The sequence below is a fragment of the Aphelocoma coerulescens genome, chromosome 21, assembly GCF_041296385.1.
Source record: "Aphelocoma coerulescens isolate FSJ_1873_10779 chromosome 21, UR_Acoe_1.0, whole genome shotgun sequence".
In the NCBI taxonomy this organism is placed as follows: Eukaryota; Metazoa; Chordata; class Aves; order Passeriformes; family Corvidae; genus Aphelocoma; species Aphelocoma coerulescens.
Genome location: NC_091034.1, coordinates 7,386,370 through 7,405,067, shown reverse-complemented (window position 1 = coordinate 7,405,067; position 18,698 = coordinate 7,386,370). Strand labels below are relative to the sequence as shown.

The following is an 18,698-nucleotide window of genomic DNA, read 5'->3' as shown; positions in this document are numbered from 1 at the left end:
TGGAGCTGATGGAACCCCCCAGGGGGGTGACAGCGACCTCAGGATCAACCAAGAGACACAAAGTCCCTTCCCTCTGCCAACTTGGCTCCTTTTCCCTCAGTTCTGACACGAGATTCCTGTTCCTGGCTGGAGCTTCCAGGCCCTGTGGCTTCCAGACAGATTCCAGGGATGGAGCTTTAATTCTCCTTTTTTTTTTTCTGCCCAGGGAGATTTCAGGCTTTATTCCCAGTTTTTGGGCTGGATGTTCTCAGGAGAACACTGGGAAAACAGCAGGAAGACCCCCCCTAAAATAAGGGATAAGAGGTATAAAAGCAGGGTAATTATTAATAATTATCTCTGTTAATAAAACATGAGATTAAAACCTAGCATGGAAAGGAGGGGAATAAAAGCCACGACTCCCAAAGCAAAGTCTGAGAAAGGTTTTTTAGTTCTATACAAAATAAATATTTTAGCTCTGAGTTAAGCCTCGGGGTGGAACAGCACGTGCTGGATGTCACAACTCCGGGATTCTGCTGCTGGAACAGCCCAAATTTATTCCAAATATTCCCAAAGAACAGAGCACAGGGCAGGGAGACAACGTGGGGTGTGGGCCCCGTGCCCTGCCTGCGCTCACTCCATCGAACCCAGGGGAAATGTCTCATTTATATCTCATTTTATTGACAGGGTTTGGTGATGTTTGGTGAGATTTAGTGATATTTAATGTGTTATCAGTTTTTTGAAGCTCCAAAAATGACCAGCGTGGCTCCTTGCTCTGCTTTTCCGGAGCTGTGCATTCCTCCCGATCCCAGTTTGTGCTTAAAAGGAATTTCTCCCCCAAAATGTGCTGCAAAAAGGGAATTCTGGCATCATGATGGGGCAGGGAGGAATTTATAAACATGGGTAAATGCTGTGTTTTAGACAGAACAAGCACATTCCACTGGCTGGGAAGTGGAATTTGTGGAATCATGGAATGGTTTGTGTTCAAAGGGACCTTAAATCCATGGGCAGGGACACCTTCCCTATCCCAGGTTGCTCCAAGCTCCATCCAACGTGGCCTTAAATTCACTTTTTACCTGCAACAGCACAAATTGATCCCTCCCCATGCCCTTTTCTTCTTCCAGCAGGTCCCAATTTAATTTATTCTTCACAAAGACAATAAAAATATCATTTTATACCCTCAAAGATCTGGCTCAAGGTATTAATAATGGAGATCAAAACCAGTTTAAAATCTGTTTTCCGGCAGATTCTTCCACAGCTCCTGGAATATCTCTTTGCAGCATCACCTGGAGCTTGTAGAACCTCACAGATTGATCCTCCTCTGCAACAAACCCAGCAATAAATGACATTTTCTGGCTTTCTGCTGGCTCTTCATTGCACAAAGATGCTGCAGCTGATCAAAAGTGGCAGCATTTTAAGGGATAACTTCCAAGGACAAGGAGCTGGGCTCTGTTTTGAGCCTCGTCCCCCTCTCTTTATGAGGCTTTTCCACAAGAATTTCCTCAGCTCAGGTGAATCCTCAGAGCCCAGGAGTCCAAGGGTAGGGAAAAGCTGCAGAGGGGCATTCAATGAGGGAGGTTTAATCCCAAGGATTTTTCCACCATGGAATGTCATCCCCCTTTTACTTAAAACAAGAGGATGGCCTGGAGCTGTGGGCCAAGCTTGGTCTCACAGCCTTATTTGCACCCAAAAGTCCAGAAGAAATTCCCTGGATGTTTTTGGCAGCACTTTGAGGCTCCAGGCAGAGCTGGACTCCATTTTGGGCCTTGTCCCCCTCTATTTATGAGGCTTTTCCATAAGAATTTCCTCAGCTCAGGTGAATCCTCAGAGCCCAGGAGTCCGAGGGGAGGGAAAAGCTGCAGAGGGGCATTCAATGAGGGGGGGGGGTTAATCCCAAGGATTTTTCCAGGTCTTGGATAACAAATCCCATGAAATGTCATCCCGTTTCTACTTAAAATGAGGTGATGGCCTGGAGCTGTGGGCCAAGCTCAGTCTCACACCTTTACTTTTGCACCCAGAAGTCCAGAAAAGATTCCCTGGATTTTTTTGGCAGCACTTTGAGGCTCCAGGTTTTTTGCAGGCAGACCTGGAAAAGCTGCTGGGAGTGACCCCTGCCCTGGGCTTTCTTTCCTTAATTCCCTGCAGTGACCAAACAGGTCTGAGCCTGATCCAAGGCTCCCATTCCCACTGGATTTGGACAATCAGTGGCATACACCTGACACGCTCACCAGGGACTCTGAGGATGCAGATTTTGTGCCCAAATCCATGTTTTTATCTTATTAAATCATAAGAATGCAGTGAGGGGTTTGTGCTCCCCTTGGCTTTCCCTTTTCCCCACCCCAAAGCACTGGCAGGGAAGGATTTGGATCCTCAAGGAAATATTCTGATGTAAAGAACCACAATTAAAGAGTTCAGACCGTGGATTCCTTGGATTGTGTGAGAATTCAACATATTCCTGGTCAAATGTATCCAATTCTGACCCTGGGAGAAGATCTAAACCATTTCTAATTCGATGGAAAAAGCAGTTCTGCTGGAAAATCCCTGTCCCCTTCCTCCCCACCACACAGAACAGAGTCAAGGAGTTATTTCTGTTCTTTCCCATCTCAATCCTTCATTTCCAAACCCAAGCACCCCCCAACCAATCCCCAAAAAACCCGTGCTGGTTACAAGTGCTATGGTGAAATAATAAAATTACAACGTAACAAACCCCAAATCTCAGTGTGCTGCTCCGTGAGCATCTGGTGAAGCACAAATTAAATAGGAAAAGTTTCTTTCAGGAGGATAAAGAGAATAATTCTGATGAGGAATGAGCTGGTGAGGACCTTGAGAAGCAGCAGCAGCCTCTGGAAGCAAAGCTGGAGGAGCTGTGAAAGGATTTTCTGGTTTAAAATTGCTGCAGGGACAGGGAGCAGTTTCAAGGTCAGAGTGGGGTTTGCTTCAGTCCCAAATGCAGGGCTGGCATTCCCACCCTCGCTGCTACGCTCCCATCAGCATTCCCATGAAATCAGATCCGTTCTGGATGGTGATGGGAGCCCCAGCACTGTTGTCCACGAAGATGGAGGTGTATTGCCCAGCCTGCAGGGACAAGGAGAGGGAAAGGTGACACATTCCAGAGGAAAAAGAGGGAAAAATCCCATGGCTCCAGCAGGAACTCAGCACAGCAGCCGTTCTGGGGCTCCTGGGATAGGATTTGATCAAGTGGAAGAAATTTGGTGCAGTTTTGTGGTTGATTATTTTTATGTTTCTATATTATACATTTATCTACAATAATATATATTATATAAAATATAGAAATTAAAAGTATCTATTAAAAATTATATGCATGAAAACTTTATCTATTAAACATTATATATTAAATTATATATTTAGATATGTTTATACATCATATATTCAATATAACATATTAATTTAATATAATATATTTAATTAATATAATTGTATTTCTATATTTATATTTTATATAAAAATAAAATTAAATCGATATTATTTAAGATATATTTATTATCTATTTAATATATTTGTTATTATCAACCAAATCCTTCCTGCACTGGCACCTTTTTGGGTGAAGTGGCCACCTGTGCTTCAGGCGGGAAATTCAATTGGCATCTTGGCAATGCCAGGGGAGAGTTGGGAAAGGAAAATATTTCTATTAAAAATGTAATATAAATAGAAATATTTAATTTTTCTCAAAGGAAAGGCTCTTCCTATGCCTTAAATTCAGAATGTGAAACCCAAGTCTGGCTTTTCCTCCTGATCCTGCCCCAGGTGAGGAATTTCCCTCAACCTCAGAAAGGAGGTTCCTAAATCCTTCCCCACCTCCAGGGGAGAGTCCAGCCTGGCCAGGAAATAACTCCATGTCCTGCCAAGGGATTTGGGGCAGAAATTCCCACTTTTCAGGGCCTCACCTGCAGCTGCAGCAAACCATGGACATAAATAGTGAAGATCTTGCTGTTGCTTTCCAGCCCAGCAATGACTTCCAAGGACCTAAAGAGAGAAATGAACAGATTAAACCCCTCAGGCAACTGCAGCAGTTGTGTGTGGAAGGACAATTGTCCCTCAATTTCCTTGGAAATAAGACCAGTTGGACCAAAAAGGTGAATTTTGACTGGATTTTTGATGTTTGGAAGTGCTTAAAGCCAGGCTGGATGGGGCTTGGAGCAAGCTGGGATGGTGGAATGGGATTGGAATGAGGTGATCTTTAAGGTCCCTTCCACAATTCCATGATTCCAGCTGCATTAAATATAAAATAGGAGAAGCTTTTCCTCCCTGCAGATGGAAAATCCACAAAGAACCCAGGATTTTGGATAAAAAAACTCAGCTGGGAGCCACCTTTCCCCAGAGGCCTTTCCAGGGTCCTGTCCTCTCTATTCCCACCCCTGAGCAGGTGCTGAAAACCCCTTTGGATCGATCTCCACCCCAGTTTGCCCAGTTTGGTGAGCAGCACAATGGTTTGTACCTGTTCTGCAAAGAGCTGCAGGCACCCTGCCAGTAAAACTTCATTTGTTTTCCAGGGATGAAAGGTTTATTTCACCTGAACCACAAATTTCTGTGTGAGAAAGGACAAATTCTGCAGCTGCTTGGGAGGATTTTTAGATCAGGGATCACACACAAGCCCCCAGAAATCCTTAAATAATTGTGCTCCAGCTCAAAATCCAGGGAAAGCTTCACATCACCCCTCCAGCATTGCTCTTTTGTTCTGAGAGCCATCAGGGAGAGCTGTTCCCTGTGGAATTCCCGGTTCACAGGACAAATTCAGCTCCTTTTGTGCAGGATTCAGGTTCTTGGGACACCAAAACCCAGCACAACCCAGTTAAGCTCAGTCCTAAGCTCCCTGCCTGGCTGGTTCCTCCCTCCCTGCCCAGTGTGGGCACAGCCGGTTGTTTTCCCGTGTTTTCCCAACCCCTTTTGTCCCTTTTCTTTTCCTCAGTGATGAAACCCTGCAAGTTCCAACGTGCTTTTCCCGGCCCTGTGCGAGGGAATAAATGAAAAGTGGGGGCAAATTGGCCCCGAGAGCAGGAGCCACTTGGCACCACCTCGGTTCAGGCTGTGTCACATCCTGCCCAAATCCCAAATCCCGGCTGGGGTGGGGACTTCCCACAATTAATCTCTTCCACCGCGACTGTCTCCTTCCACCTGAGTTTCCATCGCTCATCCCAAAGCCCTGGGGGCTCCTCCAGCTCCATGGATGGATGGATGAGTCGGTGCTGACATCCCCAGGAAATTCCAGAGGCACGGGGTGGCAGCAGGGAGTGTGTCCAGGCAGGCTCCCATCCCTCCTCCCAGCTCCTTCCACCCCAGCCACCCTCTCGTGGCACTGGGATGTGTCCCAGGTTCAGCCTGATCCCATTGGGATCCCCCATCTGAGATCTGTCCCAAATTTATCCCTGGGCAGGGTACTAAAATAAACCTGGGCAGGGATTTGAGGTCTGGGGCCAAGGACAGAGCCACAGCAGCATTGCCCTCTGCTGGGAGCCTCCCATCCTCTTCCTCCCTGGAAAAGCTCCCAAAATCCCCCTGAGCCTCCCCTGGGACACGGCACCTCCGGGCTGCAGCTGGAAGAAATGGAAGCACAGGAAAAAAGCAGCCGAGGAAGTTTTCCTGACTTAAAAAATGTGGGGTTTTGAGTAGTTTTGCCCTCAGAAAAGGGAAATTCAGCATCATTTTCTCAGCAAGCTGAGGAGGTACCACGAACCTGCATTTCCTGCCTCATTCCCCTCGATTTTCCACCCATTCCTTCCCCTCATCACTCCAACACTTCCGTGGCAACACCAGGGAGAGGCTGGGATCCACTCAGGATGAGGAAATGATAAAAATGGAGCTCTGGCACAAATAAAGTGTTGAATTCTGTGTGTTAATGGTGACAGCTGAGCACTCAGCACCTGGAGCTGCAGCCACAATTCCCTCAATATTTGGGTGTATTATTTTATATTTAGGTGATATAAATATTATTATAAATAATACTTCGTTCACAATTATTTAATAATTATTTATCACTAATATTTATAGCACTGAGGGTTAAAACTCAAAATAACACAGAGAGCCTGAGGGCCGCTCTGCAGAACAACTCTACACAAATTTATGATATAAAATCCACTTTTGGTGAACTTGGTCTTCCAGAGTTGGTTGAAATATCAGGAAATATTGAAAATTTGAGGAAAATAATTGCCCAAAGTCCCCCCTGGAGTGACTCACGTGTATCTGTGACACAGGGACTCGATGCAGATCAACACTCGGACGTTGTCCCTGGCTCGGAGCTGGACTTTGCTCTTCAGCTCACTGTGGTCTGGGAAAAGCAGTGGGGAAAATATCAGCATTTCCACAAATTCTGGGATTTGGGCTTCAGAGGGACACCAGCAGCCTTGGGACTTCTGGGTTTGGGGCTACAGAAGGTGCCAGAAGGTTCCCCCATATCCAGTGGAGCCAAAGCCAACAGCTCCAAGGTGGATCCACCTCTGCCCATCAGTGGCAGAACCTCTGGAATATTAGATTAAAAAGGGGATCCACCTCTGCCCATCAGTGGCAGAACTCTGGGATAACAGATTAAAAAGGGGATCCAGCTCTGCCCATCAGTGGCAGAATCTCTGGAATATCAGATTAGAAAGGGGATCCACCTCTGCCCATCAGTGGCAGAACCTCTGGAATATCAGATTAAAAAGGGGATCCACCTCTGCCCATCAGTGGCAGAACCTCTGGAATATCAGATTAAAAAGGGGATCCACCTCTGCCCATCAGTGGCAGAACTCTGGAATATCAGATTAAAAAGGGGATCCAGCTCTGCCCATCAGTGGCAGAACTCTGGGATAACGGATTTTAAAAGGGGCAAAAAAAATGGTGCAACTGTGAAGAGAGGAGTGGAAATATATGGGGGAAGAGATGCTCCAGCAGGGAAAACCATGGAAAACCTGCCTGGATTCAGTTCTACATCGACATTTGCATTTTTTCTGCAGTGTTTTGTGGAAGGCAGAGCTTCTGCACCAAATAAATTTGCTCCCTAAGCTCTTGCTCCATAGGGAATGTGGATTTTTGCTGCCCATGGAGCAGCCATTGGGGTCGCAGGCTGTGGAAGGAGCCAGCCATGGTTCCAAAGGGCCATATCCAGGCTTTTCCCTGGATGCAGGGGGTTCTCCAGGAGGATCAGGGGTCCCTGTGGGCAGCACTCACCGATGTGGACGTTGGCTGAGAACTGGTAGATGCCGCCCACGGGGGCGGTGAAGCGGCCGGTGGCCAGGTTCAGTCCTGTGCCCCGCAGGAACGCGCCCTTGGCCAGGGGCTGGAGAGGGAGAACAGAGCCTGAGCACATCCCAGCACTGCCAGCATTTCTCCCTGCCCAGGACACAGCCCAGCTGCAGGGGAACTGAGCTGCTGAAAATGGCCAGGAGATTCCAGAGGGGCTCTCTCCCAGAATTTGATGTGCACAAAAGGGAAAATGATCAGTGGGACACACAGAGCTGGCTCTTCTGACTCATCTGGACCCAGGCTGAGCTTACAGCATCCCTGGACTGGTCCTAAATCCCTGTGCTGATCCTGGCTCCATCCCTGTGCTGCTCCTGACTCCATCTATGGGCTAATCCCGGATCCCTGTGCTGATCCCAGTGGACTCCACTGACGTCCTGATGCTCTGTTCCCATTATTTGAGCCAAGAGCTCCCTGCTACTCCCAAAAACTTCCCAGATGGGGCCAAGCCACATTCCCAGGCTTATCCTGGAACCTTCTCCATTGTTTTTTGTGGAGCCCAAACACCCACAGGAGTCTCCAGAAGTTTCCTACCTACTTTAGGTGGAAATCAGAGGGGTTTGATGAAGAACTGATTGGATTCTGGGGGATTCCATTTCAGTTTTGGTTTGTCCCAACCTTGGATTGTCTGGGATAACCAAACCCTGGTAAATCCAGCAGGGAGCTGCTCCTGGTGGCAGGGAAGAGCTCTGGAGTCACACTGGGAGCAGATCCTCCAAGTCAGACTCGGATAAACTCGGTGAGGAATGTTTTGTGTTTGGTTTGGCCCCACAGGGATTTGGCTGGAGCTGGGGAGAGGCTCCAGAGGGCCAAGAAATCCCATTAGTCAGACTCTGCTCCCACCACAAGGACGCTCTGGGCACTGGGAATGTGGCCCCTGAACACTGGTCCAGGAGGTTTATCCCAAACTGGGATTAGGGATCACAGGAGCTGTTCAGATCTGACTCTGAGGGCACATACACAGGGCTGGATGCCAAAAATACCCCGTGATGTATCCCAAAAACTACTCACTGCTGTATCCCAAAAAAGAGGCACAGTCTGCTTTATCCCAAAAACTACTCAATGCTGTATCCCAAAAAGCAGGCACAGACTGCTGGATCCCATAAACAGGCACTGCTGTATCCCAAAAAACAGGCAGTCTGCTGTATCCCAAAAACTACTCACTGCTGTATCCCAAAAAACAGGCACAGACTGCTGTATCCCAAAAAACAGGCACTGCTGGATCCCAAAAACACACCCTGCTGGATCCCAAAACCAGGCCCAAATCCATAACTTTTCCAGCCAAAATAAGTCTGTGATTCCAGGATTCTAAGTCCATGTGGAACAGCAGATTTTCTCATGATGAAACTTCCTTAGAATTTCGAATTTGAGGACAATTCCTCTTTTCTCATGCACAGCCACAGCCAATATAACAGCAAACCCACCAAAAATCATGGAAGGAGCTGGATTCTGTCCTTATCCCACCACTCCAGCACGATTTTTGGTAATTCCAGTTTGTATTTCCCTCAGCTCCAAGCCCTGCCTGGTTCATTCATCCCTTTCTTGTTGCAGCCGTGAGCAGAAGCAGCACCAGAATTCCAACCCCACTGGCTGAGCTTGGAAAGCAATTCCAGGCCCCAGTAAATTCCAACTGATAAAATTCCTGTTCCTTCATGCCCTCCCTGCCTTGTTATTCTTCTGCTCACAATGCAGGGTGAGGTTCCCTGGGCAAAATATTCCATTAAATCCCATGCCAGAGCTGCTGCTGCCTCCCAGGGCCCTCACCCAGCTACTCCAAACTCCATAGGGATTTATTCCTGAGGAAATCACTCAATTATCCCAGAAAGCAGCCCCAAATATTCCAGTATTTCAGAGCAGCCACTGTGGAAAAACCAAATCAGCTTCTCCCCCTCAGTTCATCCCACACCTCCCTCAGCCAAACCTTGGTTTTCTGCCAGGAGGAAAAACAGGAGCCATTCCTGGAGAACTGGGATGGGGACTCCCAGTTTCACATCCCAGTGATCTCCCCAAAAGCAATGCCTGGATTTATCTTAGTAAAGAAAAGGATAATCCAGGCACAGGGATATCCACAATCTCCTGATCCAGCACTAAAATTCCAAAGGCAGAGACATTTCACTTGAGTTCAAGGCCGTACAAGCCATGAAAAGCAGGTGGGTCACGTTAAATGATCTGATTCCAGGAAGATTCCCAGCTAAATCCCACATCCATGCCCTGCCAGAGGCTGCAGTTCCTTCAATTCTTGCTGGGAAAAGCTTTTTTTAAGAGGAAATCCTCAAAAACCTCCAGTGTGAGGTGCAGGAGGGAGAGGTGTGGGAAAGGAGCATCCCATGTTTCATCCCACATTCCAAGGACATCATGAGGCCAGGAGGGAGGGAATTTAGCAGGGAAGGATGGGAAAACTGGTAGGAAAACCTCAGTGCTCAAGGTCAGAGTGACCTGGACACCACAAATGAGGGGGCAGAGGGATGGGCCCTTCTCAGGTTCTCTCCTCTATCTCAAAATGCTTTGGATCAGCTCCAAATCCAGGAATCAGGGTACAATCCCTGTTATCCCACTGAGAATTATCCAGCTGTTGGCTTCTTCCCACTAAACTGACGGAATGGTGGGAGAGGAACTCTCCCCAAAGACAATATTTTCACCTTTGCAGGAGCAGCCTGTGGCTCCCTCCCTCTGAATTCCCCTTTTCCAGAGAGCACAAGCCAAAACCAGACACTTCTTGTCCCGGGCTGCAGTGCCAGGTTGGCATCCAGACCCTCCCACAGCAGCTCCAAGCCAGGAAAAATTAGGAAGGAGCTGGGCACCCCATCCCTGAGGCATGGGAAGCAACAGCCCACGCTCCCACTGCTGGGACGTCTTGATTATTCCCATTTTCCACACTAATTAATGAGGCAGCAGCTCTCCTTCCAGCCCTGCCCACCCCTCAGGGCAGATCCTGCCTCGATGCCAAGCCAAGCTGCCAGAAATTTGGGGAAAATCCAGGAAAGCACCTTATTTAGGATGTAAGCACTGCCTGCAGTGCTGCAGCTGCGAGGAATCCCAGCAGGAAACCACCCCAAGGGACAGGATTCTCCCAGTCACATTCCCTTTTCAAACCCTTCCTGTCATCTCACAAAACATCCCTGAGGGCCTTGTGCTCTTCCACAGCCTTTGTGACCCCAAAATCCAGCATCAATCAATTATCAAATAACTATTTGGGTTTAATTCTTACTTTTCCTAAAATTTGTACTGCAAATCCAGAGCCTGTTTGCCACTGGAATGGTTTATTACAAGTTTTAATATCAAAAATTTAGTATTTAATGTCAGATTTAATATTCAGCAGCTTGCTTGTAACAATGATTATAATGACCCCTGATTGAAATTATAACCTGATTATAATTCAGTTATATAGATAATGTTTATTAGTCTATTATGTAAAGAATTTAAGCATCAGAACTGGCTCACCTAACAAAATTCAGCCTTTATTTGGGCTCCCAAATCTATGATCAATGGTTTCTGTCTGCCTCTGACATTCTACATCTGAATTTTACTTCGGGTGTGCACTGAAAAAACAGCAGATCCTAAAGATCCTGCTCGTTCCAAACCTGGACAAGTCTCCCACCATCATTAACTAAAATAAAAACCTGGCTTTTGTTGGAACTGGGAGCACGGGAAGAACTGTGGGAGATCCTGCAGGGCTGCAGGAGAAGGAGAAATTCTGTCTTGGGTTTGTTAGGAACAGAGGACTCAAAGCTCAGTGCCCACTTCAGCCATAAAATCACAGAATATCCTGAGCTGGAAGGACCCACAGGATCATGGATCCTGCACAGACACCCCAAAATCCCACTCTGTGCATCCCTGGGAGCTCTTGGGGCCGTATCCATTCCCTGGGGAGCCTGGTCAGTGTCCCAGCACCCTCTGGGGGAAGAACCTTGTCCTAAAATCCAACCTAGACTTGCCCTGGAGCAGCTCCAGCTGTTCCCTGGGTGCTGTCCCTGTCACAGAGAGATTGGAGCTGCCCCTCAGGAAGAGCTGCAGAGCCCAAAGAGTCTCCCCTCAGTCTCCTCCAAGTGCCCTCAGCCCCTCCAGACCCTTCCCCATCTCCATGTCCCTCCTTTGGAAACTTCCTCATGGATTCCTATCTTTCTTTCAGCCTGGGAGGAGTTTCTGGGATGAGCCTGGCCTTTCAGGGAGCCCCACAGAGCCAAGTAGGGAACAGCCAGGTTGACTCTGGAATTCCTTCTCACCGACTGGAAGTTCTGGAGTTCCACCAAGGTCTTCTTGTCCACCACGACCTGGCCTTTGAGCTTGCAGTGGAAAGCCTCCTCCACACGCCTGTGGGATGGAACTTCCTCCAGGGACAGCAGCAGCGGGGGCAGCTGGCTGGGATGGGCCGAAATGGCCAGGGACGCTCGGCGCTCGATGGCTTCTGAGGGGAAAAGGGAAACAAAAGGAAATAAAATGTGAGAGCCTGGCCCATGAAATCATTAATTGTGTCATTGGATTTTGTGTTTTACTCTTTCATTGAAGCCAGGCAGCACTGGGGAAACATTTCTGGTTGCCAGGGGAATGCTTTAAGGTGAAGCCGGTGCTTGGTTTGTCGTGGTGCTTCAGCAAAACAAAGCACAAAGCTCTGACAGCCTTTAATATCCTTTACCTTGAATATCCTTTAAAAATATTTTACCTTTTAAAATCTTTTACCTTTTAAAATCTTTTACCTTTTAAAATCTCTTTGAACTCCTGCAGAAGGACTTCCCTGGTGACTTCAGCCCCAGGGGCTCCTGGAGGTCCCTGAGGCCCAGGAGGTCCTGGGGGCCCAACGAGGCCTCGCTGAGGGAGCAAACAAAGGAAAATTAGGGGTGAGGAGCAGGGAATTGCAGCAACAGAGCAAAAATCCTACAGGGGCATCAGCAATGTGAGGTGTTTTGTTCCCAGAGAACTCCTTTTTCCTCAAATAAACTGCATGCAAGGAAATCATTAAAAGCATCCAAGATTGTCCAAGCAGCAGATGAAAAGTACCACATGATCAAGTGTCACTCAGCTCATTAATTTGAAATAAACTACCTGTCCACACCTTGATTCATTTATCCTTTGGGATACTTGGCCTTTATCTCGTGGAAGGGGAAAAAAAAGAGTGGATTTTATTTCTACTGAGCAGAAAAACAACCCAAAAAAGGCCCAATCCAAGAGCAGCTGGGTCAAAATTCCCATATCTTCTCTCCCAAAGCACAAAGGCTCAGACTTCTCCAAAAATTGAGAAATTAATCACAAAAAAAATGGAAACTCAGCACTCTCTGGGCTGGGAAAAGCTGGAGCCCTGAGGATGAGCAGCAGGAAGGGAAACCATGGGACACATGGAGTGCAGATCCTACCAATTTCTTGTCTTTCCCTTTGCATCTCCTCTTGGAGGTGTTTCCATCGTCCGGGCGGTGCACGAAGGAGATCCAGGTCCTCCTGGGGTCCGTGATCCGGGGGTCTGGAGACTCCAGGAGCTGAGGAGACACAAGGACAAAGGCTGATGTCACTGCTTGGCCACAGCAGGGGCTCAGAGGATGCAAAAAAATCCAGCCCAGGCTGTTTCTGCTGCTTTTGGAGGACACTGAGGGTGTCCTTGGGGAATCAGGAAGAGACAAGAGCTCTGAGAGTCCCTCAGAGACCTCTCTCCAACTTCTGGGACTCTCAGTCCTCTGATAATCCTTTAAAATCCCCGTGCCAGCTGCTAATAATTCACACTTAATAATCCTCTGGTTATTAATGAGATGGAAAATCATGTCCTGAGCACTTGTGGTTTTCCCTGCAGCACAAGTGTGAAGTTTGGCCTCTCAGCCAAATCCAAGAGGGAATTCCTCCCTAAATTCCCCCTCTGTTTTGGGAATGAAAAATGATGTTTCTCACCTCATATTGAAATATTTTTAACATTATTCCACACGGGCCACACGGAATCACTGTAATTCTGTTATTTTTTGTAGCTCTTCTTCATAATCTTCCAGAAAAATGAGATGGGTGTCAGACATAAACCAGGAAAAACAACATTTACTGGTCACAGCCAAGTTCCTCCCATGGTTTTACCACTTTTCAGGCCCAAAAATCCTTTCCCCAAATGCCCCTGGCTGAAATATTTGATAGAGGAAGAGTAAAACTTCTGCAGAGTCACTGACCCAGCTGCTGCTTCCAGCTGGAAGCAAAAAAAAGGAAAAAAACAAAGGGAAATAATTCGGGGAGATTTAAGAATAAAGCAGGTGGATGCAGCCCTTGGAATGTGACAGAGGGATTCAGGATGAAAGGGATCCACAGCTGCTTCCCATAAAAATCCAGTGCATCAAAACCTCTGTATCCATAAAAATCCAGTATCCACCACTCATGTCCTGATTTCTCTCAATCCACAGGAGAAAACTCTGATGGGCTTGGCAAAAACACTGCCATCAACTGAAAGATGACACTGGAGGAAACCCTTTTTCCTTAAAAAAACCCACATTTTTCCTTAAAAAACCATTTTCCTTAAAAACCCCATTTTTCATTAAAGAAATCCCATTTTTCCTTAAAAAAACCCCACATTTTTCCTTTAAAAAAAAACCCCAACAGGTTCCCTGTCCCCTTGGCAATCCCAGGTTTCTCAGGAGATTTGAGCCTTCCCAGTTTTAGTGGAGTTTTCCCCACATGACTCAGGCCCTGGGAATGTCAAAGAGGAGCTTTCTCCACTGCTGCTTGAAGAGAATTCCCGAGGGAATTTCGTCCCAAATAAATTTAGCTTAATGAGAAGGAAAACACATCCACCTTTTCAGCAGGGAAAATAAAAAAAATCCCTCAGCTCATAACTCATTCCCTGCTCCTTCTGCTCCAGCTGGGCCCAGAGGATTCCAAGGTAAACACATCCTGAGTTTTCACTGCACGAGGCCACAAAAATTCCAGCTGTGGGGAATTAATTGGGATGAGGATTCTGCTGCTTCATTTCCCTGCTCAGGGCATCCTTTCATGCCCACAGAATTCCCTTCAAGGGCCTAAAATATCATTTTTTCCACAAAAAACCCGGCTTCTGTTAGCTAAGGATGGGTTAATTATTAAATGTAATGATATAAATTGTGATGGTTTCGCTGTAAACTGCAACTTTTACCTCAGATATTGTGGGAATTCTTAAGCACTGCATTAATAATATTATTAATAATAATAATAAAATACTCCCCACAGCTTGGGCAGGCGCTAAATAAATATAAAATATCCGAAATACTCTCACCCTGGACATTTAGAACCAGCCTGAACTTCAATTCCAATCAATTCCAAGGAGAAACTGCAAAATTTGGGAGCAATTTTCCCTCAGAGATTTGGGTTGTGCTGCCTGAGCTGCAGCCAAACATTTGCCAGGGATATTTTCCAGTATTTCCATCCAAAAATTGCAGCATCCAAACAAATTCTGGATTAATGGATGCCCTGTGGGTTTTTTTCCAGCCCTGATATATGGGAGACTCCATCAGAATTAAACAATTCCTGCTTTTTGTTTTTGCAACCAGAATCCACCCTGCTCGTGGTCCAGGGCATTTCTCAATCCAGGAAAATTAATTCCAGGATAAACTGGGATTAAATTCCTGCCTGGCCCCTCTGCAAGGGCAGGGTGGAGGGGCTTTAGCGGGGGACAACCTCAAAAATTCAGCGTGGCCACAGAACCCTGCACCACACCCCAAAAAATCAGCAGGAAAAAAATGGCTTTTTCCATGGGAATTTTATAGGATTTTTTTTTTTTTTTTTAATGGGAATTTTAGCGGAGCAGAAGGGGTTTAGAGCCCCCAAACCTGCCCAGCCTGAACCAATTACTCTCCCGGAGCGGGATATTCCCGGTGGCAGCCCCAATTGTTCCCAAATTTGTGGCCGATTGTTGGCGGCCATGCCCCAATTCCCGGGTTGTCCCCTGGTTGCCATGGCAACTGCCAGCCCTAATGGCGCTGATCAAAGGCGGGCCTGGAGGTCACCCCATGGGGACAGGGGACATTTCTGTGTCACCAGGGTGGGCACAGAGGGACGGGCTGAGGGTGACAGGGATTCCCTCCCTCCTCACTGCCCTTCCCGCTCCCAAATCCTAAAAGCTGCTCTGAAATCCCCGACCCTTCTGCTCTTCCCAAAAACCCCATGCAAAGATTCATCCTAAAGGATTGTGAGCAACTCGCTGGAAGTTTGCTGCTGTTTCCAGATTCCCTCCCTCCTCACAGTCCTAAAAGCTGCTCTGAATTCCCCAAACTTCTCTGCTATTCCCAAAAATCCCATGCAAAGATTCATCCTAAAGGACTGTGAACAACTCCCTGGAAATTTGCTGCTGTTTCCAGATTCCCTCACTCCTCACTGCCCTTCCCGCTCCCAAATCCTAAAAGCTGCTCTGAATTCCCCAAACCTCTCTGCTATTCCCAAAAATCCCATGCAAAGATTCATTCCAAAGGATTGTGAACAACTCCCTGGAAGTTTTCTGCTGTTCCCAGCCTGGGGAATCCTCCCAAAAGTGCCCTCACCCTACAAAATTCCCTCTCAAGTCTCCACTGCAGCTCCACTTCCCATTTATCCACAACCAAACCCATCCTGGATCCTTTCCTGAAGCCACAAAATCCCCTTGGAGACATCCCCTGGCTGCTCCCAAACCTTCCCATCCCTGATTTTTCAGAGAAAGCTTTGCCACACTTGGTTTTAGACCTGGATTTGCTGGTAAAAAGGTCTGGAATAACAATTCCAACCAAAGAATTTGTCTGCCAGAGGCACATTAATATTCCTAATAATTCCTAGTAATAATTAACAGCATCACTATTGTGATTCCTGTCTTTTCTAAAAATTAAATACGTGGCAATTCTTAAGCACTGTATTAATAATATTATTAATATTAATAATAATAAAATACTCCCCATACCTTGAGTCTATATAAATATGACTATAAAAATACTCTCTCCCAGGACATTTAGAACCAGCCTGGACTTCAATTCCAATCAATTCCAAGGAGAAACTGCAAAATTTGGGAGTAATTTAAAATTGTTTTTTGAATTAGTTGTCACTGGTAGAACCAGAACTCTAAAATATCATTCCCAGCTACTGAGAAGCTGGAACTTCAGTCCAAAATAGTTACAAATTGGGATATTAAAGGCTTTGCTTCAGCAAGTATGAAAAAAAAAAAAAGAGCAAAAAAGGGGCAAAAATCAAGAATGAAATTAAAGTTAAATACAAAAATTCAACAAGTTAGCCTGGAATCAGTTGGGAAAAGGCCCCAGCATCCCTTTCCTGGCAGGAATAAGCACTGAGAATTCCAAAACCCACCTTGGGATGCCCGTGCAGCTCCTCGCTGTTGGACAGGGTGGCGTTGAAGGGCTCTGGGTGCTGCTTGGGCTCTTTCCTGCCCTTCCTGTCCCTCCTGGCCGCTGTGACCCTGCAGGGACAGAGCTGGTGACAGAGCAGGGTGGCCACCAGCAGCCAGGTGCACCCCTTCATTTTGGGAAGGGAGGGGCCAGCCACAAAATCCTCCAGCACCAAGAAGAAAACCAGATTTGTCTCCAAAAAAAAAAAAAAAAAATCAAAATTAACCAGCTCAGAAGGATTCAAGCAACCAGGCACGAAATCCTCCAGCACCAAGAAAAAAAACCCCAGATTTGTCTCCAAAAAATAAAATATCAAAATTAACCAGGTCAGGATCCGAGCAGCTCCTCTGGGATGTGCTGGTGGCTCAGGGGGCTCTGCTCAAGCAGGAGCCATGGAAAAGGTGGAGATGAAGTTGTTTGGAATTCTGGATCCCCTCGGAGAAGGAGGTACGTCCATGCAGCCTCTGGAAGCTTTACATAAATACGAGAGGCCCTGGAAAGTCCTGCCACCCACCTCGAAGGGCTGCTCTGCCCCCCTAAATCGGGCTTAAAACTGGTTTTACACTGCCCCCTCTGCCCCCCAAATCGGGCTGGAGACGGGTTTTACTCTGCCCCCCTAAATCGAGCTTGAAACTGGTTTTACTCTGCCCCCTGTGCCCCCTCCAAATCGGGCTTAAACCCGGTTTTAAAGGCACTCAGCCCTAAAAGCTGGAGAAGTGCTCAGGGCAGGGCTGCCAGCCCCAGCTCATCGCGGGCTCTGCCGCTCCCTCTTCACCGGGAGATTTCCCCCCTCAGAGCAGGCTGGAATTCATCCCATCCATTCCCTCTGGAATGATGCTGCTTCAGGGACAAGTCCTCATCCTTCCCTCTCGGGATGCTGGGGAATTGTAATCCAAGGAATTGGGAGCATCCCAGCTCAAGCCTTGTAAGGAGAAAACAAATCCCTCACATCCCAAAAGTTCAAGCAGGGGGAAGCAAAACCTCTGAGGGTGTCCCTAAGTGCATGAGGAGCAGGTGAAGTTTTCCCAAGTTTTTTTTTCCTTCCTCTTCAGCTTTGTCCTCGCTTTTCCCTAAGGATGAGCAGCAAATCCCGAAGCTGCGGCTGTCAGGGTGCAGAACCTCGTGGATTTTGCATCCCAATCCTCCTCTCCCCTGGCTCCAGGCAGAATTCCAGGTCCCTCCGAGGCTCTGACTCCTCTGGCTGCTCCTTTCCACACTGGCAAAACCCTCCCCGGCTTCTGCTTCAAGGGCTCCTTTCCCGAGTGAGTTTCCATCAACTTCAAGAAAAGGAGGAAAAAAAAAAAAAAAAAAAAAGGAAAGAAGGAAAAAAAAAAAAAAAAAAAAGGAGGAGGGCTCACATTCTAATGAGCTGTCAAGCCTCCTCTCCTCACATTCCCATTAAATTCCCTGATAATGGAGCCGGCCCCGTGTGCCAGGCAGATTTAAATCAGTGCCCATTCCCTGCTCCCTCCCCTCCGCCCCTCCCCTTCGTTATCCCAGGGAAATCACCCTTTTTCTGGGAATTTCTAACGCTCGGCGGGAGCGTGTGGGGCAGGGCTGAAAATCCGTGCCTTGGGGTAAGCTCCCAGCATCACTGGCAGGCATGGATCAGGCAGAATTCCTGCTTTATTTCCCAGTTTGGGGTGTTCCATGCCCAATTTTCTCTGTTTGGATACAGCAGAATTCCTGCTTTATTTCCCAGTGTCCCATGCCCAATTCCCTGTTTGGATAAAGGAGAATTCCTGCTTTATTTCCCAGTTTGAGGTGTTCCATGTGCAATTTCCCTGTTTGGATATGGCAGAATTCCTGCTTTATTTCCCAGTTTGGGGTGTTCCATGCCAAATTTTCCCAGTTTGGATATGGCAGAATTCCTGCTTTATTTCCCAGTTTGGGGTGTTCCATGCCCAATTTTCCCAGTTTGGATATGGCAGAATTCCTGATTTATTTCCCAGTTTGGGGTGTTCCATGCCCAATTTTCCCAGTTTGGATATGGCAGAATTCCTGCTTTATTTCCCAGTTTGGGGTGTTCTATGTGCAATTTTCCCTGTTTGGATCAGGCAGAATTCCTGCTTTATTTCCCAGTTTGGGGTGTTCTATGTGCAATTTTCCCAGTTTGGATACAGCAGAATTCCTGCTTTATTTCCCAGTTTGGGATGTCCCATGCCCAATTTTCCCTGTTTGGATACAGCAGAA

The 18,698-nt window shown here is 47.1% G+C and overlaps 1 protein-coding gene across 3 annotated transcripts; it reads right to left on the bottom strand.

Annotated features, from left to right (window-relative positions):
• Positions 1–434: 434 nt before the first annotated feature.
• Positions 435–17,909, bottom strand: C1QTNF12 (C1q and TNF related 12). 3 transcript variants are annotated; one of them, XM_069035033.1, is made up of 9 exons: positions 17,864–17,909; positions 16,468–16,576; positions 12,558–12,677; positions 11,904–12,015; positions 11,433–11,614; positions 7,138–7,246; positions 6,169–6,259; positions 3,882–3,960; positions 435–3,051 (listed from the first exon to the last, which is right to left on the bottom strand). In XM_069035033.1, coding segments are annotated over exons 1-9 (903 nt in total). In that variant the 5' UTR covers positions 17,866–17,909; the 3' UTR covers positions 435–2,952. The 3 variants fall into 3 exon arrangements, with proteins under 3 accessions (XP_068891134.1, XP_068891132.1, XP_068891135.1); XM_069035031.1 differs by lacking the exon at positions 17,864–17,909 and having other exon boundaries at positions 16,468–17,813; XM_069035034.1 differs by lacking the exons at positions 16,468–16,576; positions 17,864–17,909 and adding an exon at positions 13,081–13,135.
• Positions 17,910–18,698: the final 789 nt, after the last annotated feature.

Coding starts and splice junctions, on each gene's coding strand:
- C1QTNF12 (XM_069035031.1), bottom strand. CDS start 16,638: ATGAAGGGGTGCACCTGGCTGCTGGTGGCCACCCTGCTCTGTCACCAG. Junction 12,678..16,467: donor AGCTGCACGGGCATCCCAAG/GTGGGTTTTGGA, acceptor GTGTCTCCTCAG/CTCCTGGAGTCTCCAGACCC. Junction 3,961..6,168: donor TCCCTGTGTCACAGATACAC/GTGAGTCACTCC, acceptor TTCTCTCTTTAG/GTCCTTGGAAGTCATTGCTG.